This window comes from Schistocerca cancellata, chromosome 10 (genome assembly GCF_023864275.1).
Source record: "Schistocerca cancellata isolate TAMUIC-IGC-003103 chromosome 10, iqSchCanc2.1, whole genome shotgun sequence".
Lineage (NCBI taxonomy): Eukaryota > Metazoa > Arthropoda > Insecta > Orthoptera > Acrididae > Schistocerca > Schistocerca cancellata.
In genome coordinates, this window is record NC_064635.1 from 163,653,992 (window position 1) to 163,680,295 (window position 26,304).

At 40.9% G+C, this 26,304-nt stretch overlaps 1 protein-coding gene across 1 annotated transcript in view; it reads right to left on the reverse strand.

The window, feature by feature from the left end:
• Positions 1–26,304, reverse strand: part of LOC126106656 (X-ray repair cross-complementing protein 5-like) — a 180,745-nt gene that overhangs the window by 130,906 nt on the left and 23,535 nt on the right. The window contains exons 2-4 of the mRNA XM_049913018.1: positions 20,525–20,641; positions 19,122–19,342; positions 6,799–6,921 (exon numbers count right to left, since the gene is read on the reverse strand). Coding sequence (XP_049768975.1) covers positions 6,799–6,921; positions 19,122–19,342; positions 20,525–20,641 — 461 coding nt within the window. The remainder of the gene's footprint in view (positions 1–6,798; positions 6,922–19,121; positions 19,343–20,524; positions 20,642–26,304) is intronic.

Below are 26,304 nucleotides of genomic sequence, written 5' to 3' on the forward strand. Positions count from 1 at the left end.
AGACAGCTGCTCAGATTGTCTCCCAAATTGTTTAAATAGATGAGGAACAGCAAAGGGCCTATAACGCTACCTCAGGGAACATCATATATCACTTCTGTTTTACTCGATGACTTTCCGTCAATTACTACGAACTGTGACCTCTCTGACAGGAAATCACAAATCCAGTCACATAACTGAGATGATATTCCATAGGCATGCAATTTCACTACAAGCCGCTTGTGTGGTACAGTGTCAAAAGCATTCCAGCAATGCAGAATCAATTTGAAATCCCTTGTCGATAGCACTCAGCACTTCATGCGAGTAAGGATCTAGTTGTATATCACAAGAAAGACGTTTTCTAAATCCGTGTTAACAGTGTGTCAATACACTGTTTTCTTTGAGGTAATTCATAATGTTCAAACACAATATATGTTCCAAAATCCTGCTGCATATTGATGTTAATGATATCGGCCTGTAATTTAGTGCATTACTCCTACTACCCTTCTTGAATACTGGTGTGACCTGTGCAACTTTCCAGTCTCTGGAAACAGATCTTTCATCAAGCAAACAGTTGTATATGATTGTTAAGTATGGATCTATTGCATCACCATACTCTGAAAGGAACCTAACTGGTATACAGTCTGAACCAGAAGACTTGATTTTATTAAGTAATTTAAGTTGCTTCACTACTCTTAGGATATCTACTTCTACGTTACTCGTGTTGGCACCTGTTCTCGATTCGAATTCTGGAATATTTACTTCATCTTCTTTTGTAAAAGTATTTTGGAAGGCTGTGTTTAGTAACTCTGCTTTGGCAGCACTATCTTCAATAGCATCTCCATTGCTATCGTACAGGGAAGGCACCGATTGTGTCTCGCTGCTAGCATACTTCACATACGACCAGAATCTCTTTGGATTTTCTGCCAGGTTTTGAGACAAAGTTTCGTTGTGGAAACTATTACAAGCATCTTGCTTTGAAGTCCATGCCAAATTTCCAGCTTCTGAAAAAGATCAACAATCTTGGAGATTTTGCATCTGTTTATATTTGGCATGTTTTTTTCATTGTTTCTGCAAGTGTCCTGACCCATTTTGTGTATCACGGAGGATCAGCTCCGTCGTTTGTTAATTGCTGCCGATACTATTTCTTTGAATTCGAGCCACATGCAGTCTACACTTACATTGCTAATTTGAAAAGAATGGAGAATGTCTCTCAGGAAGGTGTCAAGTGAATTTTTATTGTTTTAATAGGTATATTTTTCATTTATTTTTGGAGGATTTGGTGGTTACAATATTCCATCTCACTATGACAACCCCGTGTTCACTAATCCCTGTATCCTTTTTGATGCTCGTTATTAAATTTAAAAAAGTCTTCAAACCACTATATGTCTGATACCCTATTCAGCATGCTCTGACCTTTGTTAACAGTCTCCAGTGTGGCATTGCGTCAAATGCTTTCTGGGAATCTAGGAATACGGAATAAGTCCATTGCCCTTCATGGGTGGTGCACAGGATATCATGTGAGAAAATGGCAAGCTGAGTTCCACAAAAGCAATGATTTCTAAATTGTGTTTATATGCGAGTGTAAGCTTGTCTCTCCAAAGGAAACCTGTGCTGCCATAGTTGTTGGAGACTGTACCTATTGTCACCTGCAAGAGAAAGTGGTGTGGGGCACCAAAGTTCTTTGAGATCAATGATCAAAAGCAGCTGAATAAGACATACCCTCATCGTCAGATGGGAAGAGGAGGTCCTATCGTATGGTAAATACGATTGATAGAATTTTCTGCTATAGATGTTTTTCTGTTAGGATCACATGATGTGATGGCGTGTGAAACGCTGACAGCATGCACTGCAGAGGAGCTCACTAGCAAGGCCCTAGCTGCCATTCTCACTGTAAATAGGTGACAGAGATATTTTAGAGGGCATGTCAAAGTTTTATTTGCTAATATAAAGTTTGCAGATAGCAAGGATGAAACACAGGAAGTGAAATGTTTATTTACAACTTGTACAGAAACTATACTGCAGTTGTAAGAGTCTAAGAAAACGAGTAGGGTTTTAGCCTCTCCCACAAGTTTTTTTGATGTTGTACAATGAACAAGCAGTAAAAGAACCAGAGGGAGACGAGGAATAAAGTTCATGGAGAAGGAATAAAAAATTTAAGGTTTCCGATGACATTGTAATTCTGTCAGAGATGGTTCAGTGCTCAGAATATCAGTTGAATGGAGTGGATTATGACTTGAAAAGAGGTCATAAGATGAACACGAAAATAAAACTATGAAAATAGAATGTAATTGAATTACATCAGGTGATAAGGATAGAATTAGATTAAGAAAATAAGACACAAAAGGCAGTAGAGGAATTTTATTATGTCCGCATCAAAATAACTGACAATGGCTGAAGCATATAAATAAATTATTCAATACTCCAACAGTTATATACTGATGAGAAAAAAAAATTGAAACACCAAGAAGAAATTGTGCAACATGAACAAAAGTTGGTATGTGTTTCTATATCTGGATGAGGATGTCTGTTCAAACTTTGTGCCAGTCGTGTAAGAGTGGTGATGGTAGCACCCCTATGAGGATGCAAATCAGGTTTGCTTTAAATACATGCCATAACAGTTGTGAGTGTTAGACTGAATGTGATGAGTTGATGTTAATCAAGAATGATTTTAAGGTGGCAAAATTGCAATCATTAACACCTCACTGAGTTTGAACGAGGTCGTGTAAGAGGTGACGAGAATCTGGATGTATGTTCTGCGATACTGCAGAAATATTTGGCGGGAATGAAGCCACTGTACTCGATTGCTGGAAGTGGCTGTCACGAGAATGTACGGTCGCAAGAAAACTGCACTCCGGACGAGCACGTGACACTACCGAGAGAGACGACTGTTGGGTTCGGCGTATGGCTCTGGCGCATCTGCTCTGCAGCAGAAATCTGAGCAGCAGTTGGCACCACAGTGACACAAGCAACTGTTACAAATTGGTTATTTCTAGGACAGCTCTGAGCCAGATGTCATGTAGCGTGCATTGCACTTACCCCACACCACCGCCATTTGTGACTTCTGGTTCCACCTCAGTGCCAGTGATAGCCGTGTTTTGGTTAGAAAGAGGACAGTTGAGGGCCTGCATCCAACCTGTCTGCTCGCTAGGCGCACTGCTCCTACAACTGCAGTTAGGATCTTGGGTGTGATTACATACGACAGCAGGAGCACTCTCGTGGTTATCTCACGCACCCTCACTGTAAAATTGTGCAGTAATGTGGTGATTTGACCTATTGTGCTGCCATTCATGAATAACATTCCAGGGGGTGTATTCAAGCAGGATAACACTTGCCCTCAAATTGCTGTTGTAACCCTACACACTCTGCAGAGTGTCAAATAGTGCCTTGGCCTGCTCAATCATCAGATCTGTCTCCAATACAGCACATACGGGACATCATCAGATAAAAACTCCAGCGTTATCCACAAACAGCATTAACTGTCCCTGTAGTGACCAACCAAGTGCAACAGATGTGGAACTCCATCCCTCAAACTGACACCTACTCCTGTACAACACACCCTTCTTTTGTTCCATCGTATCTCACGGAAAGCGTTGACAATGCCTTTGCATATATAACACTGGCCTCTATCTGCACTTTTACCATCCTCTGTAGAAATGCATAAAATTGTTGAGTATTTGTCCAATATGAAGTCAATTCAATTCTGACTACAAATGGATTGATGCAAAGTGCAGTTTAAACGTTGTATAAGCTCATTAAAAGCCCAAGTGCACAATATACACTCCTACGGTTTGCAGCACGACAAAATTTGCTGCCTGTTCACCACTCCCCTTCCCACATTCAACTTAGCTCTCAGCAAAGCAGGTGCCACTGCCCCCCCCCCCCCCCCCACCTTTCCTACACGACCACATTCTTCAAAATAAATCTACATGTGAAATCAATTTCCAAAGCTTCTATATTACTCTATTACACAACTTAAAAGCATTGACCTCAGCAGCAATGCTTTAATCCACAAATGAATGGCCAACATGTATTTTTTGAATGATGAATTTGGAAAAAGGCCTCTTATAATCTGGAAAATACAGTAATTATAACTGAATTCAGAAATTTAAAATGCTGTCATAATGTACTCAGTAAGAGGTATAATCTTATGTTATAGGTTTAACAAAATAAAACAAATGTTGCTGTTGGACACTGCATATATTTCTTGGGGCATTGTAACTCGTGGTGTTCAAATTGCCAAGACTATATTCACCTAATATTTGAGAATGAAGGCACTTAGCAAACTCCAACAAATTTTACACACACACACACACACACACACACACACACACACAGAGAGAGAGAGAGAGAGAGAGAGAGAGAGAGAGAGAGAGAGGGAGGGGGGGAGGGAGGGAGGGAGGGAGGAAAGATGTTTCCTGCTTATTATATTTTCGCTGTTCATGGAGTAAAACTTGCAACTCAGGCACAAATTTTAATTTATTGCTTTTTTACAACTAATTTGATTCACAACATATTTTTAACAATATCCACATATACTGCTGAATGTACCTACAGAATTATATCAATGTCCTGACAGGGTTCAGGAGATAGACTTCATAAACATTGATATGTGTGAAAAAAAAAGGCTGTTCTTAAAATGGAGAGCAAATTGCCCAGACTGTATCTATCGAATGTTTGTATAGTAACAGGAATCGGACATGACCAGGAAACACAGCAGCCGAGGGCATCGTCGACGATTCACCAAAAACCACGGAAAGACAACAACAGCGGTGGACAAATGATGACAGAATGACAAATACAGCCAGTCAACCAAACAGAGAGTCTAGACGTAGCAGTATCAAGAATTGAGCAATGCTGAATACAAAGAACAACACGAGAGTGCAGTTGGAAGACAACTGAGGATCAGGCCCCTGCGCAGTTAGCTTTATACTGTGGCCACAGGTGCAGATAGGCTGGTGCGGTTGGTGTGGTCCGTGCCTAGCACTACGGCGGCAACAGCAGTACTTGCAAATATTAGAAGTGCCACTTAGCGGCTGTTGTCTAGGTCCATGCATTCTGGTGGGCTCTCTAACACTTCGGGCCAGGATACCAGAGTTTGATAATGAGAGCACTTATCAACTTACAACAAACTTTAGAAATACTTAAAAACCTTTCTGAAACTATTTCATTTGTTTATGGGTAAGTAATCCAAACTAATAAAATCAACATATTAGGATTTTGCCTCTTCAGTCAGAAATGTTTTACATGCTTCACATCTAATATTCACAACATGTCTTTTTTAAAGTAATCAGACATTTGAAGCTATTTCATACATGAGATTTTGAGGTTTTACACAATCAGGGGAGAGTGTGTTACTTGTTGGGACTATTTGGAACGGCGAGTGAAGCATAGCTGTTTGGCAGTTCTACAAGTTCTTCAATGAGTGACTTCAGCTGGTTATGGAATCCATGAAGAAAATTGTGGACTCTCTTTCATGGTGAATTTAGGTCATCCTCAATGATAAACTACCTTCACTGAAATAAGAGGCGGCCCATAAACAGACTGAGGCGTGTGACCACAGCACTGCCTTTGAGGAGTGAACAATCTGATTGTACACTTCACCTGATGTGGATACAGCAAGTGAGGTCAACATGTCAGTTTTAAGTCCACCCAAAAAGCGATCAAAGTAGAAGCCATTATGATTTCAGACGAACACATGGCCCTTAATGTGTACTGAAGGAGCTGCTGTCTCCAGAGCTGTCAATGACTGATATTGTTTTGTAAACAGCTGCATCTACAGATGTTGGTTGCTTTTCAGTGTATGGCGTGATAAGTAAGTATAAGGCCAAACACTCTCTTTGAAATTTCCTGAGAAAGAAAAACCATGACAGAAGCTTCCAGAAAGTGTTGATGACTACAGCAGAAATGTGTTACGAAGGAAGTATACGATTTTTTTTTTTTTTATTTTTTTTTTATTTTTTTTATTGTAAAGAGCTATCAACAACTGACAGGTGTTTGCTGCCATGAACGAAAATCCAGATTCGGGCATTTTTGGAGATCTAAATCTTATAAATTAATTTTATAAATTTTTATAAATTAATTTTAAATATGTTCAGTGTGAATGCAGCAGCATGCTAAAAGACAGCAATGATATAATTTTACAGGGGCGGCATTATCTGCAAACTACTGAAATGTTGAGAGATGAAGAAAGGACTATATACTATTTGAATGAGACATGGATGAGTGCATGACATACCTGAAGTAGTGTTTGGGTAGATAACACTATAAATCCCCAAAATCAGCATCTCTGTCTGAGTTATCCAGTGGAAACAAGGGTCACCCAGGTAAAGGAAAAGACCTGATTGTCATACACATTGGGACCAAAGTAGGTTTCATCAAAGGCTGTTTGTGGACTTTTAAATCTAAGAGGAGTACAGATGTGCCTCGATATGCTCAAGAAGTTGTTTCACGTTCTTCCTCAGCTTCAAGAAAATGAATTTCGTATTCTTGTTAATGCATCATACCATCCTTGTAGAAAAGAAAAAGTTCTTAATGCTAATTCTAATAAGCATGATGGCTCAGAAGGGTTAAAATCCAAAAATATCCCATTTCAAGTTGGTATGTTGAAGAAAGTACTACTAGGTATCTTTTAAAAAACATGAAGTAGTGCACAACAAATACACAGTAGATGAAATGGCTAGGAACACAGGGAAAACTTTTGAATTCCACTGTAACACTGACACTAAATTAGTGTGATGAATTTTGGACATGATGAACTTTTTGTCCAATGTGCTTACGTAATACACAATTTTCAAACAAAAAGTGGTGAAATATACTTACATGGCAACAAACGAAACTTCCATGGAATTCAACTCATTTATTATTCCATCAACATGTTGGTCATCAACATCACCAGCACAGTCGCTAATCAACACCAATGTAGTTGTCGTGAACTTTTTACCCCTGTGACAGAAATGTGGTTCATTTGTCAATGAGGATTTTTAATCACAAAGTTAAATAAAGCAACAGCACTGCAGGAGAAAACATGTGTGAAAAATAACCAAATGTAAGATATGATGATTATGGCTGAATTCTAGCAGTCTGTGAATTACTAAACAAAACATATAAATCACTAGACATACAAGGTAAACCCAATCTCCATCCACAAGTTTTTGGAGGTTGTTCAGTGATATTTTCTGAGTAGGCTACAAGGTCATTCTTGCACAGAAGAAAACAGCAACCAGCCACTGTTAACAATGCTTTTTATTGACTGATCTACATCTACATCTACGTGATTACTCTGATATTCACAATAAAGGGCCTGGCAGAGGGTTCAATGAACACCTTCAAACTGTCTCTCTACTGTTCCACTCTTGAACAGTGCACAGGAAAAACGAGCGCTTAAATTTTTCTGTACGCGCCCTGATTTCTCTTATTTTATCATGATGATCATTTCTCCCTACGTAGGTGGGTGTCAACAGAATGTTTTCGCAATTGGAGGAGAAAAATGGTGATTGAAATTTCATGAGAGGATCCCGTTGCAATAAAAAATGCCTTTGTTTAAATGATTGCCACGCCAATTCATGTATCATGTCTGTGGCACTATCTCCCCTATTTTGTGATAGTACAAAACAAGCTGCACTTCTTTGAATACTCCAGAATAGAGTGGACAAGCATGGTGTAAGCAATCTCTTTAGTAGAACTGTTGCACCTTCTAAATGTTCTGCCAATGAATTGCAATCTTTGCTCTACCCACACATTATCTATGTGATTGTTCCAATTTAGGTTATTTGTAATTGTAATCCCTAAGTATTTAGTTGAATTCACAGCCTTAAGATTTGTGTGACTTATCGTGTAATTGAACTTTAGCGGATTTCTTTTAGTACTCATGTGAATAACTTCACACTATTCTTTATTCAGGGTCAATTGCCACTTCTCGCACCATACAGATATCTTATGTAAATCATTTTGCAATTCATTTTGGACATCTGATGACTTTACAGGATGGTAAATGACAGTATCATCTGCAAACAATCTAATAGCGCTACTCAGATTGTCTCCTATGTCATTAATATAGATCAGGAACAACAGAGGGCCTGTAACACTTCCTTGGGGAATGCTGGATATTACTTGTTTTACTCAATGACTTCCTGTCTATTACTATGAACTGTGACCTTTCTGACAGGAAATCATGAATCCAGTAGCACAACTGAGGCGATATTCCATAGGCACACAGTTTGGTTAAAAGACACTTGTGAGGAACAGTGTTGAAAGCTTTCTGGAAATCTAAAAATATAGAATCAATTTGACATCCCCTGTCAATAGCAGTCATTACTTCATGAGTATAAAGAGCTAGTTGTATTTCACAAGAATGATGTTTTCTGAATCCATGCTATGTGCCAATAAATTTTTTTTTTTTTGAGGTAATTGATAATGTTCGAACACAGTATATGTTCCAAAACCCTACTGCAAATCAACGTAAGTGATACAGACCTGTAATTCAGCAGGTTACTCCTGCTTCCCTTTTCGGGTATTGGTGTGACTTGAGCAATTTTCCAGTCTTTAGGTATGGAACTTTCTATGAGCGAGCGGTTGTATATAATTGCTAAATATGGAGTTATTGTATGCGCACATTCTGAAAGGAACCTGACTAGTATACAATCTGGACCAGAGGCATTGCCTTTATTACGTGATTTATGCTGCTAAACCAAGGATATCTACTTCTATGTTTCTCATCTTGGCTGTTATTCATGATTGGAATTCAGGGATATTTACTTTGTCTTCTTTGGTGAAGGAGTTTTGGAAGACTGTGCTTATCATGCAGTGAAGGTATTGATTGCATCTTGTCACTGGTGTACTTTATTTATGACCAAAGGTATTGATTGCATCTTGTCACTGGTGTGCTTTATTTATGACCAGAATCTCTTTGGGTTTTCTGCCAGCTTTCGAGACAGAGTTTCGTTGTGGAAGTTATTAAAAGCACCTCACACTGAAGTATGTGCTATATTTTGAACTCTGCAAAACTTTACCAGTCTGGGGGATTTTGTGTTCTTTTAAATTTGGCATGTTTTTTTCGTTGCTTCTGCAACAGCGATCCAATCCGTTTTGTGTACCATGGGTGATCAGTACCATAACTTATTGATTTATGTGTTACAAATCTCTCAATTGCTGTCGATACTATCTCTTTGAAATTATTCCACATGTTTTCTATATTACATGATCAGATCGGAAGGTGTGGAGACTGTCTCTTAAAAAGGTGTTAAGACCATTTTTATTGACTTTTTTTTTAAATAGATGTACTTTGTGTTTCTTTTTAATGGTTGTGGGTGTTACAGTATTCAGCCTAGCAGCAACTGCCTTGTGGTCACTAATCCCTGTATTCGTCATGATACTCCCTATTACTCCAGGATTATTTGTTGTAAAGAGATCAAGTATGCTTTTGCAACCATTCACACTTCAAGTGGGCTCACGAACCAATTGTTCACAATTATTTTCTGAGAAAGCATTCAGTACAATTTCAGATGACGTTTTATGCCTGCCACCGGCTTTAAACATATAATTTTTCCGCATATCGAGGGTAGATTGAAGTCACCACCGACTATAACTGTATGAGTGGGGTACCTACTTGAAATGAACTCAAATTTTCTTTGAACTGTTCAGCAACAAAAGTAGTTCTGTACCAGTTTTGGACTGATTGGTCATTCTCAGACTGCTGTTTATATTTAGGTGCATATTTGCTGGTGTTTACGTTAGCTTTTTGCTGTTTATTCGCCTTTGTGGTGAAAATTCCTTGGGATGGTGGAGCCCACAGCAAAAAATGATGTGAAAAACAGCCTGTTTGACTGTTAACTGTAGCTAATAACAACTGAACAATTACATTGTGTTCCACGAGTATTAGCGAGAGTTACAATAAAATAGGCCACTTGTGACACCGTTATCTGCTGTAGGGCGCCACCACCCCAAGAAATTCTCACTACAATGATGAAAAAAGCGAAAAGCTAATGTAAACATCCACAAATGTGCATCTCAATGTAAACAGCCATCTGAAGATGGACCTCTTGGTTCTAAACCAGTATCAGAGCTATTTGTGTGAATAAATATCATTGTTAACAGTGGTTGGTTGCTGTTTTTGTCTTTGCAAAAATCAACCTGTATTTTGAAAAATAATATTTTCTGGGCATTTCAGTGCAAGGGACCCGTGGTCTCCAGTGGCATAATACAGAGCAGTAATGTGATTGCTTTATTCTGTTTGTTACCTCAATTACCCCTATTCCTGTGAAAATAATTTCACAACAGTGAAACCACCTGTAATATCCAATCACCAAAATGTGCAACACAAAACGTAAATGTACAGGATGGCTCTAGTATGATGTGGACAGTCGGGCTCAGTGACTTGTCAGAGACTGAAGCAGAGACAGATGGCATACAGCTATCTGCACTATAGGGAATGTAAAACATTAGAGAGCAGGGGCTGATGCCCTGTAGGAGATCTAGCACGCAGGTGAGCAAGTTTCAGAAGTGCCTCTATGTAGGAGGACACAGGAGGTAATCAACGGCCTCTCTCCCATGCTTCCTGATCGGTTATTCAAATTATGCTGGTCTATGTGGCATCTTACTATAGCTCTTTACCGGCCTTCGACTTTGGTGTGTCAATTCAGCATGTATATACTTGGTTTCTCTCCTGAAGGTGCTTCCACGCAATGAGTTTTTTATGTTCACCTTTGTGTGTGCATTTACATTTCCAACAGCATAACTACATATGCGCATTTGTGCATGCATAATTTACTCAAAATGGAGGCTGTGCATACAAGTGCATTGCTTGCCGGCTCAGCAGGAATCTCTTGCACTGCTTAGCAAATGATAGGTAATGGGCCTATGCGTGTTTTGTTGTGTAGTGTGTTGAGATTTTGCTGTAAAGCAATTTGTGTACAGTAATGTCCGTTAACGCCACAGAAAATACACTGGAATTTATAGTTGATTACACACAAAGATGTCATGGCATTCCACTTCAAAATTTTATTTCAATAAAAATCTGAGAAGTGGTGTCCTTAGCATCAAGTATTAGATAAAATGTCTACAATATAGTGAAGATGCTGAGTTGCAGATAAGCACAACAAAAAGACTGTCGCAAATACAGCTTTTGGCCAGTCAAGCCTCCGTCAAAATTAGACGACGAACACACACATACACGCAAACACAACTCACACACACGACTGCAGTCTCAGGCAACTGAGGCCACACCCACACTGTGAGCAGCAGCACCAGTGCATGATGGGAGTGACAACTGGGTGTGGGTAAACAGGAGGCTGGGGTGGGGAGGGGTAGGGATAGTAGGGTTGGTGTGGTGGACAGTGACGTGCTGTTGGGGAGCGCGCAGGGACTAGGTGGAAAGAGGGTAGGGCAGCTATGTGCAGTCGGGAGGTTAGATGGAGGGCAGTGAAGAGGTGGGGAGGGGGGGGGGATAGCGGAAAATGAGAGAGGTAAAAAGACTAGGTGTGATGGAGGAATGAGGGCTGTGTAGTGCTGGAATGGGAAAAGAGCGGGGGCTGGATGTGCGAGGACAATGACTAACGAAGGTTGAGGCCACGAGGGTTAAGGGAACATAGGGTATATTGCAGGAAAAGTTCCCACTTGCACAATTCAGAAAAGCTGGTGTTGGTGGGAAGGATCAATATGGTACAGGCTGTGAAGCAATCATTGAAATGAAGGATGTCGTGTTTGGCAGCATTTTCAGCAACTGGGTGGTCCACTTGTTTCTTGGCCACCGTATGTCGGTGGTCATTCATGCGGACAGATAGCTTGTTGGTTGTCATGCCTGCATAGAACGCAGCACAGTGGTTGCAGCTTAGCTTGTAGACCACATGACTGGTTGATGGGGTAGGTGATTTTTGTGACCAGACTGGAATAGTTGGTAGTGGAAGGATGTATAGGACAGATCTTGCATCTAGGTCTATTACAGGGGGATGAGCCATGAGGTAACGGGAGGGGAGCAGGGGTTGTGTAGGGATGGATGAGTATATTGTGCAGGTATGGTAGACGACGGAAGGGGTGGAAAGGATACTGGCCAGGACATTTCTCACTTCAGGACACAATGAGAGGTAGTGGAAACCCTGGCAGAGAATGTAATTCAGTTTCTCCAGTCCTGGGTGGTACTGAGTTACGAGGCGAATGCTCCTCTGTGGCCAGACGGTGGGACATGGGAGGTGGTAGGAGACTGGGAATATAAGGCATGGGAGATTTGTTTTTGCACAAGTTTGGGAGGATAATTGGATAATTACGGATTGTGAAGGCTTCAGTGAGGCCTTCAATATATTTCGAGAGGGACCACTTGGCACTGCAGATGCGACAACCACAGGCAGCTAAGGTGTAAGGAAGGGACTTCTTGGCATGGAATGGGTAGCAGCCGTCAAAGTGGAGGTATTGCTGGTGGTTAGTAGGTTTGATATGGATGGAGGTATTGATGTAGCCATCTCTGAAGTGGAGGTGGCTTGTTGGGTTGAGTAGGACCACGTGAAGCAAATGGGGGAGAAGTTGTTGAGGTTCTGGAGGAATGTGGATATGGTATCCTCACCCTCAATTCAAATCACAAAGATGTCATCAAGGGATCTGAACCAGGTGAGGGGTTTAGGATTCTGGGTGTTTGGGAAGGATTCTTCTACTAGGTGGCCCACGAATAAGTTGGCACTGGATGGTGCCATGTGGGTGCCCATAGTCGTACCTCAAATTTGTTTGTAAGTAATACCTTCAAAAGAAAAGTAATTGTGGGTGAGGATATAGTTGGTAATGGCGTTTAGGAAGTTGGTTGCTTTGGAATCTGTGGGGCCTTGGGAAGGTAGTGTTCAATAGTGGTAAGGCCATGGGCATTAGGGATGTTAATGTAAAGGGAGGTGCCATCAACAGTGATAAGCAAGGCACCGTGTGGTAAAGGGACAGTAACTGTGGAGAGTTGGTGGAGGAAATGATTGGTATCTTTTATATAGGAGGGTAGGTTCCGGGTAATAGGTTGAAGATGTTGTTCCATTCCATCCTGGATTTTCCATTATTTGATAAAAAGTCTACAATCATATTGCTGTAAATAGTGCAGTACCATAAGTCTCAAAGTAGGAAAACAGAGAAGAATAAGACCACAAATTTATGAAAAGTGTATTTGAAAACAGAAGACGAACATTCGTGCTATGGTGACTTAATAGCACAAAACTGAAGATTCTGACATCTGAACAAAAGAAATGACTGAGCATGTGTAGCTCCTCAACAAAGCATTAGAAATTGAAATGTAGGACATCAATGATGCAAAAAAATACAAAATTGGAGAAGACAACCTCTTTTCTAGTGGATTCTGACATTCCCGAATTTGTCAAATCTGAGTATGTTAATTGTTGTGTACGTAGTTCCGCGTAGTCAGCGCGTACACAATTTTCCCAATAGAGCGTGCCCCACTAAGCACAACAGTGCAGGCGCAGCGCTTATCCGTCTCTGCACTACGAGATGGCGCTGTCTTACAGACGGACCAAATTCTGCTTCCGCCGATCCACGTATTAATATATAACGCAGCCAATGAGATTGCTGCTAATGTAGAACCTTTTCTCCTTGCGGATCACACTCGCACAGTGATACCTGAATGCTTGAGGTATTATAACAGGTGTACAGACCTCCGATTAGTCGGTCTGCATTTGTCTGCACCAGTCTGTACCAGTCCATAGTCAAGATTGTCTGCGCCTAATAAGATTACCATATTCCTGTACATAGTCATGAAGAGAAATGTATAGACACTTTGTCAAGTATCAGAGATATGTGAGAATAAGATTAACGTACCAAGACCAAAGGTACTTCAGATTGTCAATTGTAAACAGTATCCAGAATCAAGTTAAGTAAGGTTTATGATTGTTATTATTTTAATAAATGTGTGTGAAAATTAATCAAGTTCTGTTTAAAGTTGGTCACCGTCAATCTGCTACTCTAAGCATGAAAGTAGCATTCTATCGTCTGACCTAACGGCAGAAGATAAACACGCCACAATAAGACCACGAGACATATTGCTGACACTCGCCTACTTCATTAGAGCGACAAATAATCTGATGGTATGTGTACCGAAGATCTCACAGTACGCACTCCACATTAATCTACATACAATCTTTCAGGATTAAAATTGTGCAAACACCTTTTTTACAAGATAAAATACAAATGACACGCTGAAAGTTAAATAACTTTCACTTATCAATCAAGAAACTCCTCCCTTAACTATTTCTTGTTTAAGAAATAGTAATTGAAACACTTCATTTTGAAATGGGAAATAAATAGTTCAAACTGATATATTTGTTGCCAGTTACCAGCAAACATAATGTTATTGCTGGCCTTACTACTGCAGTTTCCTAAGCACAAAATCTAAACTCTCAATGTAATCTTCTGAAATTTGCAGCCAAATAGTTGTCGTCACTTTGTCTTTCTTGTGCCTCTGTTATTTAGATACTTCATTACCCATAGAAGCCTTCACGTTTTCTTTTTCTGTCACCTTTTCATTGCAATAAATGCAGCACAAACTCCCAAGCAAAGAAGAGGATCTACAGTAAACTGCTCATACAACGAGGCAACATGTCATCACAAGACCGCCCGTGCATGCATGCGTGCGTCTCTTTCACAAAATTTTGTAAATGCATTTTTGTCACCATACATCTGCAACTAAGCATAAGGAAAAAGGCACTGTGTGCACATACCTCAAGAGTCATCAGGCACATTTTCTTTGGTGCTTTGGCAGATAACTGCAATTTTGTTTCATAGCTTGAAGCTGGAGTTGGCTGATACAATGCTCATAACATCTTTCATGCGGCTGCCAGTGTCAATGGAAAGCATTGGTTTGTTTTCCAAAGAACAACCAGCACTAGCAGCATCTCACGTGCCGCCCTGTCCCGCGTTGTCTGCTATTGCCACACAGCAGTGCTACTCGGTCGCTGCTGGAGTACTGGTTACTCTTCATATTTTTCTGTCCACATTAACACATATCGCTATACTAAATATCGTACTAAACTAACTTCGAGCTGCTCTACCAAATGGTCAGGTAAAATTCTGCTTTATGTATCATTTTGTTTGTATAAGGAAACAAATAGATACTTTCAGTTGAAACTAGGCATCACATGAAACATGTGGCAATCAGTATTTCTCTGGGCATCTAAACATCACAAAAACAAAATTCCAAATATCTGCTGAAATACTGGAAAAATGCACGACAACTCTTAGGAGAGACATCGTGTTGGGGTATGTGTAGCTGGCTGGAACAAATAGGTGATGAATGTACAGTATCTGCGAGATAGAACTGCAATATTAATTATTACATTCTTGGGGTCCACAGTGTGACTACATACAATTACACGGCTGTACACAGAGTAATACAACACCCATCAGATGCAAAAATACTGTGAGGTAGTTGGTGTTGCTGCAGTATCTGCTATACATAGCACTGTGGTGTCGTTCTTCCGTTTCATTCAGTAATGCCATACACTGAGTCCATTTGACTAACTCTTCACTAGTAAAGCTATCAGCATTGTTGTATCACATAACTAATGAGGAGGTACAGAACAGGACTGGGGGGGGGGGGGGGGGGAGAAATTTTTTGTCAAACAACTCGACTTAAAGAAAGGATCGATTGACCGGACACATTCTGAGGCATTGGTGAAATTAATTTAGTACTGGAGTAAAAACTGTAGAAAGAGACTGAGACGAATATAGTAAAATGCTTCAATAGGATATCGGTTGCAGTAGTAAAATGGAGATGAAGAACCTTACACAAAATAGAGTAGCATGGGAGGTGCCTCAAACCAGTCTTCGGACTGAAGACACAACATTGTTGTGTATCTCCTGCAACTAACACTTCCTAACACTTCCAGAAAAACAAATCTGAGGCAAAACAAAGTAGGACTGAAAGCTAACCTGAGGATGAAGTGTAAACTGGGACTATTGTTGTCAACAGCAAGCACCTTGAATGAATGGAACAGGTTTGTTTCAAAACAAGACACAAAGAACATACCATCAATATTTGCACTGTATCTTTTAAGTGCAACACAGATATGAAGATATATGTGGGTTACAAATCAAATGCAATGGATTTACCCTGTAGTAAGCAACCGGAGGCAGTGGGTTCCTCGTAGCAAAATACTCAAAAAACAACTCCATTAACAACCTCTAAAATCTCGTGGGGAGTCTGGGTTCAACTTGTATAATAAATACACACATCAAAAAAATTTTTGTCGTCTAAGTTCCGAGAAAACCACACATTGCATGTTGTATTACCAATACAGCGGGACCTTCAGAGGTGGTGGTCCACATCGCTATACACACCGGTACCTCTAATACCCAGTAGCACGTCCTCTTGCATTGATGCATGCCTGTATTTGTCATGGAATACTATCCACAAGTTCATCAAGGCACTGTCGGTCCAGATTGTCCCACTCCTCAATGGTAATTCGGCGTAGATCCCTCAGAGCGGCTGGCGGGTCACTTCGTCCGTAAACAGCCCTTTTCAATCTACCTCAGACATGTTCGATAGGGTTCATGCCTGGAGAACATGCTGGCCACTCTAGTCGAGAGATGTCGTTATCCTGAAGGAACTCATTCACAAGATGTGCACGATGGGGGCGCAAATTGTCGTCCATGAAGACGAATGCCTGGCCAGTATGCTGCCGATATGCTTGCATTATTGGGCGGAGGATAACATTCAAATATCGTACAGCTGTTACGGTGCCTCCTGTGGCCACCAGCGGCATATGTCGGCCCCAAATAACGCAGTGGTGTATGCTGGCCCCACATAACGCCACCCGAAAACAGCAGGGAACCTCCACCTTGCTGCACTCGCTGGACTGTGTGTCCAAGGTGTTCAGCCTGACCAGGTTACCTCCAAACACGTCTCCGACGATTGTCTGGTTGAAGGCATATGCGATACTCATCGGTGAAGAGAATGTGATGCCAGTCCTGAGCAGACCATTCGGCATGTTGCTGGGCCCATCTGTACTGTGCTGCACGGTGTCATGGTTGCAAAGATAGTCCTCACCATGGACGTTGGGAGTGAAGCTGCGCATTGCGCAGCCTATTGCGCTCAGTTTGAGTCGTAACATGACGTCCTGTGGCTGCACGAAAAGCATTATTCAACATGGTGGCGTTGCTGTTAGGGTTCCTCTGAGCCATAATCTGTAGGTAGCAGTCATCCACTGCACTAGTAGCCCTTGGGTGGCCTGAGTGAGGCATGTCATCAACAGTTCCTCTCTCTCTGTATCTCCTCCATGTCCAAACAACATTGCTTTGGTTCACTCCAAGACGCCTGGACAGTTCCCGTTTTGAGAGCCCTTCCTGACACAAAGTGTTGTGTACATAGTGCCACGTAGTCAGCGCGTACACAACTTTCCCCACTAGAGTGTGCCCCACTAAGCACAACAGCGCAGGCGCAGCGCTAGTCCATCTCCGCACTACGAGATGGCACTGCCTTAGAGACGGACCAAATTCTGCTTCTGCCGATCCGTGTATTAATATGTAACACAGCCAATGAGATTGCTGCTAACATAGAACCTTTTCTCCTCGCGGATCACACAAGCGCAGTGATACCTGAATGCGCGAGGTATTATAACGAGTGTACAGACCTCCGATCAGTGAGTCTGCATTTGCCTGTACCAGTCTATAGTCATACGTAATGTCTATGCTTTTTATTATTTTAATAAATGTGTGTGAAAATTAATCAAGTTCTGTTTAAAGTTGGTCACCGTCAATCTGCTACTCTAAGTGTGCGAGTGGCATTTCTATCGTCTGACCTAACGGCAGAAGATAAACACGCCACGGTAAGACCACGAGACATATTGCTGATACTCGCCTACTTTGTTAGAGCGACAAGTCAAATAATCTGATGGTGTGTGTACCGAAGGTCTTACAGTACGCACACCACACAAAGTAACAATGCAGATGCAATTGAACTGTGGTATTGACCATCTAGCCATGGTTGAACTACAGACAACACGAGCTGCGTACCTCCTTCCTGGTGGAATGGCTGGAACTGATCGACTGCTGGACCCATCCGTCTAATAGGTGCTGCCCATGCATGTTTGTTTGCATCTGTGGGTGGGTTTAGTGACATCTCTGAACAGTCAAATGGACTGCATCTGTGATACAATATCTACAGTCAACGTCTGTCTTCAAGGGTTCTGGCAACCGAGGTGATGCAATACTTTTTTGATGTGTGTAGATTCCTTGCTGACTTTAATCACTGTTTGACTCTATAAAACACATAAACTCAGTTCTCCCTATGGCACTGTGAATAATTTCAATAACAAAAAGTGAGATGAATGTTGCAGCGTACATTTAATTTCCACTTTGGCTTCACATTCAAGATCAGTCTTACCTGAGAGTGCAACATTACATCTTTGGTTAATTTAATTATATGTTCATTAGATTTTGGTTATAAGGCACGTTTTGCTGCCTAATGTTTCATCTCCAAATGCTGGAAACAATCCATGGAGGAAGAGGAGTATGTAAGACATTGGTGGACCAGGTTGGAAGAATCTGTGAGTTTCAATACTTTGTAGAAGAGCTCAATCATTTGAAAATAACTTTCGGACCTTGTGGCTATTCTGACAGATATACATAAGGCACTACATTCTAAAATATTTGCATCTTGCACTGAAGAACAAGCGACTAGAGAAAAAGTTATCTTGCCATTTGTAAAAACAGTTGCAGATCGCGACCTCCGAGTGCTATGAATAGAGGGTATTGACGCAGTGCTTAAACCAAACTGAAGACCACAACAACAGCCATACTCAAGTAAATTGCTATGCAGTAGTTTCAGTGAATTTGACAATGATGTGGCTGCTTTCATGGTGGCCCAGTCATATTGTGGGGTAGGGAATGCCAGGGCTGGAATTGTAGGTGACAGATGGATTTTTGGCAAAGCCTTGTATCAATACCTCCTTAATTATTGAGCTGAACAGAAAACTGTAAAAAACATTCATACAGTAAAATCACACAAAAAAATTTCCTATTACTGCACATATAGTGCCTTCCGTTTCTTTTTCATTACAAAAACATATTGATTCGAGTTTATAAAGTCACAACTATGTCACTGTGATTTGTGTAACACACATTCTGTAACATGTTCCAGGAATATCATGAAACAGACAGCTTTAAATACTTACTCTAGCTCATCTTTCAAGACTTGCATGCCAACAACAACACCATCTATCCAATCTGTTTTTATTTCACTTTCATGTAAAGATTTCTCCACAAAGGATATCATCTGCCATGTAGGCAGTGCAAGAGGAAATTCCACACTCACATTTGGGTAATCAAGTGGATTCTGTGTCTTGTCAGAACCAAGTACAATCAACCCAATTTCATCTTTACCACTGGTAAATATCTGGAAACATATTAAATGGTAAAAATAAGTTTTGTTTATAACAAGTTGTATACCAATAAAAACATCACATACAGATACTCTTTATAAAATTATTTAATTGGATAGATAAAAAATCTACTCACCAAGCAGTGGCAGAACACACACATAAAAGACTGTTGTGATAGGCAAGCGATTGGAGTCAGTGACTCCTTCTTCAGGCTGAAGGGTTGCAGGGGAAGCAAGAAGGGTGAAGGAAAAGGACTGGAGAGGTCTAAGAAAAGGGGTAGATTTTGGGAAAGTTACCCAGAACTGTGGGTCATGGGTGACTTACTGTACAGGATGAGAAGGAAAGACTAATTGTTGGGGACTGCATCGAACAAGATTTGGAAACCTGAGAGCTTAAAGGTGGAAGACAGGGTAATATGCAAGACAGAGATTACTACTACAACTGTACATGAGTTAATAAGAGTGAGAAGCTAAGTGTATTGTATGCAACAGCTGTGGGAGGGGGCAGTCAAAAATAGACGGGAAAGACAATGAAAGATGTAGAAAGCTAAAACGGAGTGAAGAAAAGAGTAATTACAGTGAAGAAAAGCTCAGATAGGAGAAATTAACGTAAATTAAGGCGAGGTGGGTGGTGAGAACCAAGGACATGTTGTAGTGCTAGTTCCCACCTGCGGTGTTCTGAGAAACTGGTGTCTGGCGGAAGAATCCAGGTGGCATGTGTGGTGAAACAAGCGCCGAGGTCACGTATGTCATGTTGTAGAGCATGCTCTGCAACAGGATATTGCGAGTTTCCAATATATACACTATGCCTATGCCCATTTATCCTAACTGATAATTTCGTGGTAGTCATGCAGATGTAGAAAGCTGAACAATGTTTACATAATAGCTGGTATATGACATGTGTCGTTCCTATTTTTTGCCTGATCCGCAGTTCTGGGTGACTTTCCCAAAATCTACACCTTTTCCTGGAACTCTCCAGGCCTTTTCCTTTACCCTTCTTCCTTCCCCTTCAATGCTTCTGTCTGGAGGAGCCACTGGCTCCGAAAGCTTGCCAATCACAACAGTCTTTTATGTGTGTGTTCTGCTGCCGCTTGGTGAGTAGATTTTTTATCTATTCAATTGAATACTTTTATCAATAATTTATTGTTTTTGTTGTTATAGTTACTCTTTATAACCTACTTAAAATACATCACGTACCCTCCTCTCCACAATTCTTCGAACACATAGTTTTGCCTTTTGTAAAAAATCACTGCGTTTCTGTATAACATACTTGGAGTCAAAGTGTCCAACATCTATTACAATTATAACTGCATCCTATGAAACAGAAGAAAGAAAGTCATTGTATTTATTGGCAGTATTACGCAATCAAATATTTTGAAAGAGTTCCAATGGTATAAATTTACAATATCTTACAAATAAATATATACTTTTATTCTTTAAATCAATTCTTAGCACTAACATAATAGTATAAAAACAAATGAGAGAGAGAGAGAGAGAGAGAGAGAGAGAGAGAGAGAGAGAGGGGCATTTAGACAATGTTTCATTACAGTGTGAAACTTATTAGAATTAAAATGAAGCAGTAGTGAATTATTACATTCCAAAAATAATAATTATTGTGTTCTTTCACCCCAAAATAATACATTCATTAGGTAATATATACTTTTAATTTCTGAGATTTTTACAACAGCTCTGAACTTCACTGCCTCGATGAATTTATTACATGTGTCAATGAATGAGGGTTGATAACAAAAAGTCGCGAATCTTTAAACAACAACTTGAAAATGGGTATATCAGTATTTTGTATACATTCTAGCACTGCTAGATTTACTTTTAAATTTTAAAGTACATGAGCAGATTGAGCAACTTTCCATCCAGAAAATTTGCTGTTGGCAAGACCTCACTACAAAGAAAAATGGTCTTTCCGGAGTCAAATGCTAAAAAATTCATAAATACCAGCATTGTAAGTGATATAAACAGGTATTAAACAACGGGCATAAATATCGTTCTGCTTGACGAGAAAAAAAGTAGGTAGATGAAAGAGTAAATTGGGTGCAAGGATTGAACATAAACCCACCCAAATTGCAAAGGTAAAAAAAAAGAGAGGGTCACTGCTCAAGAATTGAGAACTGCCCCCCCCCCCCCCCTTTCTTTTACAGGCTTTCTTTCACTTTTCAGATGAGATCATGTCCTCCATATGTGAAGAAAATAGCCAATATGTAAAGAGAATTACAGGTAAAGAGTTTTCTAGAATGAGATTTTCACTCTGCAGCATAGTGTGCACTGATATGGAACTTCCTGGCAGATTAAAACTGTGTGCCGGACCGAGACTCGAACTTGGTGATCGTAACCCCATACCTGTGTTGCCGTTATGGGAGGTAGATCTCTTATCTGGAAAGAGGAGATGACAGTTAGGGTACTATGGGCGAGCAGCTGCCATCAATTTTTGATGGTGCAGAACCCACAATAGTGGAACTGCTGCCTAGTCCAAAGGCACCTGTTACCAGTCTTACCCCACAATAGTGTATCGAATCCATACGTAATGTCGAAGCTGATAAAAAGTCATATGAGAGATTCCTGTAATCTAGGTGGGACTGCACCAATGCTGCATACAGCCATAACAAAGTAGAGTGGACCACACCGCAGTTGGTGTCGCTGAGGCATAGAAGAGCATTCAGGTGCGACCAACGTGTCTGCTTTAGTTGACAAAGACGGGGAAGCCATGTCAACTAGGCATCAAAGACCGGTCCCAAAAAACACAATGACAGAAATGCATAACGTAGGTCATGGCAGCCAAAAAATGGATGCTATGAGTGAAAGCCCAGGCTTGTGCTTGGTGAATTGCTTCCTGCATTCTGCCTCCAGCAATATCCGTCGCGGACGAACAAAAATAAAGGCAAAAATCATCAGCGTACAAAGATGGGGACACCATATGTCCTGCAGCTGCCGCCAGATCATTGATAGCCACAAAAAGGAGAGCGACACTCAAAACAGAACCTTGTGCAAGCCCCTTCTCCCGCAGGGGAGGATGCTATGGGAGGCACCAACCTGTACCCAAAAAGTGCAACATGGAAGAAAGTTCTGGATAAAAATCAGGAGGTCCCCTACTTTAAGGTGGCAAGGACGTTATGGCACCATGTGGTATCATACGATATATACACAGATCAATGAAAACTGCAACAAGGAATTGATGCTGAGCAAAAGCTGTTCAGATAGCAGACTTCAGGTGGACTAAATTATCTACAGTAGAGCGGCCTTGGCGAAAAGCACCCTGGATCAAAGCCAAAAGATCCAGGGATTCAAGGACACAACACAGCCTTCGACTAAACATATGTTCAAGTAACTTGCAGGACATTGGGTAAACAATCTGGACGACAGCTGTCTGTTTGAAGAGGCAATTTATCTGATTTCAAAATTGGAATAACGGCATTTTCTCGCTACTGGGAAGAGAATTCTGCCTCGCACCAGGGATGGTTAAAGAAAGGCGAGGTATACTGACGGAAAAATTTGCAACACCAAAAAATAATTAATGTAGAGTAATGAAATTCCAGGAATACATTTGTTAAGGCAACGTATGTAAAGTGATTAACGTTGCAAGATCAGAGATCAATGTGAGTGTGAGATAAGCCACTGCAAATGTAAATGTAAATACTGGTACGCTGTTGTACAGTTGTCATGTGTCAGTTTGTGGGATGGAAAATGGTTCAAATAACTCTGAACACTATGGGACTTAACTGCTGAGGTCATCAGTCCCCTAGAACTTAGAACTACTTAAACCTAACTAACCTAAGGACATCACACACATCCATGCCCAAGGCAGGATTCGAACCTGCGACCGTAGCAGTCGCGCGGTTCCAAACTGTAGCGCCTAGAACTGCTCGGCCACTCCGGCCGGCTGTGGGATGGAGTTCCATGCCTGTTGCACTTGGTTGGTCAATATAAGGACAGTTAATGATGTTTATGGATGGGTTGAAGCTGTCATCAGATGATGTCCAATATGTGCTCAACTGGAGGTAGAGCTGGTTTTCAAGCAAGACAAGGCAACATGTTGACACACTATAGCATGTTGGCTTACAACAGCAGTATGTGAGCAAGTGTTGTCCTGTAGGAAAACACCTCCTGGTATGCTGTTTGTGAATGGCAGCACAACAGGTCAAATAACCAGACTGACATACAAATTTGCAGTCAGCGTTCGTGGGATTCATACAGACAGTTTTGTCAGTGGAAAAGCGAAAGCCTTTGTCGATGCTCCAGGAGTAAAGACAATCAAGACATTGCTGAAGATGCCATTCAGTGAGACAGGTTCGTAGAGAACTGCAATAGAAGGCAAAATCGTCAACAAAAAGGGAGCCGGAGATGCCCAGTGGGAGACAGGCCATTATAGGATTAATGGTGATAGCAAAGAGAATGACACTCAGAATGGAACCCTGAGACACACCATTTTCCTGGATAAAAGTGTCCGACAAGGCAGACCCTTCATGCACCCCGAAAACTCGGTCTTTTAAAAATGTCTGAAGGAAACAGGGTAGGTGGCCACGGAAGCCCCACATGTGAAGAGTATGGAGGGTACCAGCTCTCTAGCAGGTGTCGTAGGCCTTCTCCAAATCGAAAAACACGATGACAGTCTGGGATTTCTGCAGAAAACCATTCATGACATGAGTGGGCAAAATAATGAGATGGTCAACTACAGAACGCCGTGTTGAAAGCCACACTGTGCATTGATCAAAAATTGTGAGACTCGAGCCACCATATCATCCGGGCATGAATCATATGTCCCATCACCTTGCGAACACACTGGTAAGAGAGATGGAGTGGTAATTAGAAGGAAGAGTGAGTGTGTGTGTGTGTGTGTGTGTGTGTGTGTGTGTGTGTGTGTGTGTCAGAGAGAGAGAGAGAGAGAGAGAGAGAGAGAGAGAGAGCTAATTTCGGCAAGAGCTGGATTTCCATCAATAAACTGAGTTGAAGTCTGCTGTTGTGGTCTTCATCCAACTACTGCTTTGGTGCATCTCACCAGCCTATTCCAGCCTTTGTAAGCCTCTTCATCTCTGCATAGTATTGCAACCTAAATCCACTTAGAATGGTGAACCACCATTCTGAGAATAACTTTTTAACAACACAGTTTGACTTCTGTAAAGGCTTCTCTACTGAGAATCCAACATAATATCTCACAAATTCAATTCCAGTAGAACTAAATAGTGGAAATTATCCCCTCTGTCATCTTGCCAAAGCCTTTGACTGTTTAGATTAAAAAATTCTGTGAGGGGAAGCTAAAATAGTATGGCATTAAAAGTCTTCCCCTTGCATGGATTGAGTTGTACTTTAACTACAGAAAATGGAAGGTCACATTAACAAATGATAAGACAGGAATAAGATTAAATTAAAAAAGGGAGAACATTAAATATGGTGTGCAACACAGTGTTTGCTGCCAAGTCCACAAAAATGATTTACTTGGGGCACTGGAGGACTTTGGAAATACTCTAATGTTTTGCAGTGTCACAAACTTATTGACGCAAGATCTAAACTCATCCACACCAAAAACATCCAGGAGAATAACAGAACATGCTTGTACTGATCCACAGGTACCAGCTTAATGCCTAAAAACTTGTATTGCGCAGTTCTAAAGAAATAAAACTGACTTACAGATACGAATATCAAAAGTATGGATAAATGGGCAATGAGGCTCCTGTGTTCTAAGTTCTTGTGTAAGCAGATACCACTCACGTGTGAGACCAGCATGTGAGTCAGTTAACCGAGAAGCTCAGTTCCGCCCGTTTTGTGCTTAGAAACCTCTTACTGTATCAAACTGGACAAAGGATTGCTAACACACTTTCACTCAGTTTACTCATATGGCATAATCTTCTGAGGTACTTCAGCTAAGCGGAAAAAGTATTTATTCTACATCTTGAAAAAGCTTCTTCAGGGACCCATGGATTCTCACACTTACATGCCTATAGAAGTTATATTCCCTAATGGTATTTGTGATTAATAACAAGAGTTGGTTTAAGATGAACTCAGCAATTCAGAACTGCAACACTAGATGCAAAAATAATTTCCATATATAAAAACCTAAAATCAGGGTTGCCACAAGTTTCTCCAAGTTAAATTCCCTGATATTTCTCTGATTTCACAGACACGTTCCAGCATTTTTCCCTGACAAATTTTGAGGTCTCAAGGGGAGGTGTTGTGTACATAGTTCCGCGTACTCAGCGCGTACACAACTTTCCCAATAGAGCGCCCCCCCGCTAAGAACAACAGCACAGGCGCAGTGCTCCGTCCATCTCCGCACTACGAGATGGCGCTGTCTTAGAGACGGACCAAATTCTGCTTCCGCCGATCCGCGTATTAATATGTAATGCAGCTAATGAGATTGCTGCTAACGTAGAACCTTTTCTACTCGCTGATCACACTCGAGCAGTGATACATGAATGCGCGACGTATTATAACGAGTGTACAGACCTCCGATTAGCCAGTCTGTATTAGTTTGCATCAGTCTATAGTCAAGTTTCAGTCTGTGCCTAATAAGATTACCATATTCCTGTAAATAGCCATGAAGATAAATGACTAGACACTTTGTCAAGTATCAGAGATATGTGAGAATAAGAACTTCAGATTGTCAATTGTAAACAGCATCCAGAATCAAGTTACGTAATATCTATGATTTTTATTATTTTAATAAATGTGTGTGAAAAATTAATCAAGTTCTGTTTAAAGTTGGTCACCGTCAATCTGCTACTCTAAGCGTGCAAGTGGCATTTCTATCGTCTGACCTAACGGCAGAAGATAAACACACCACGATAAGACCACGAGACATATTGCTGACACTCGCCTACTTCGTTAGAGCGATGAGTCATGTAATCTGATGGTGTGTGTACCGAAGGTCTTACAGTACGCGCACCACAGGAAGTAAAGACATAAGTCGACAAAAGAATGTAAGGGCTTTGTATTTCTCCCCCATTTTGTTTTAGGGCGCAAAAACAACT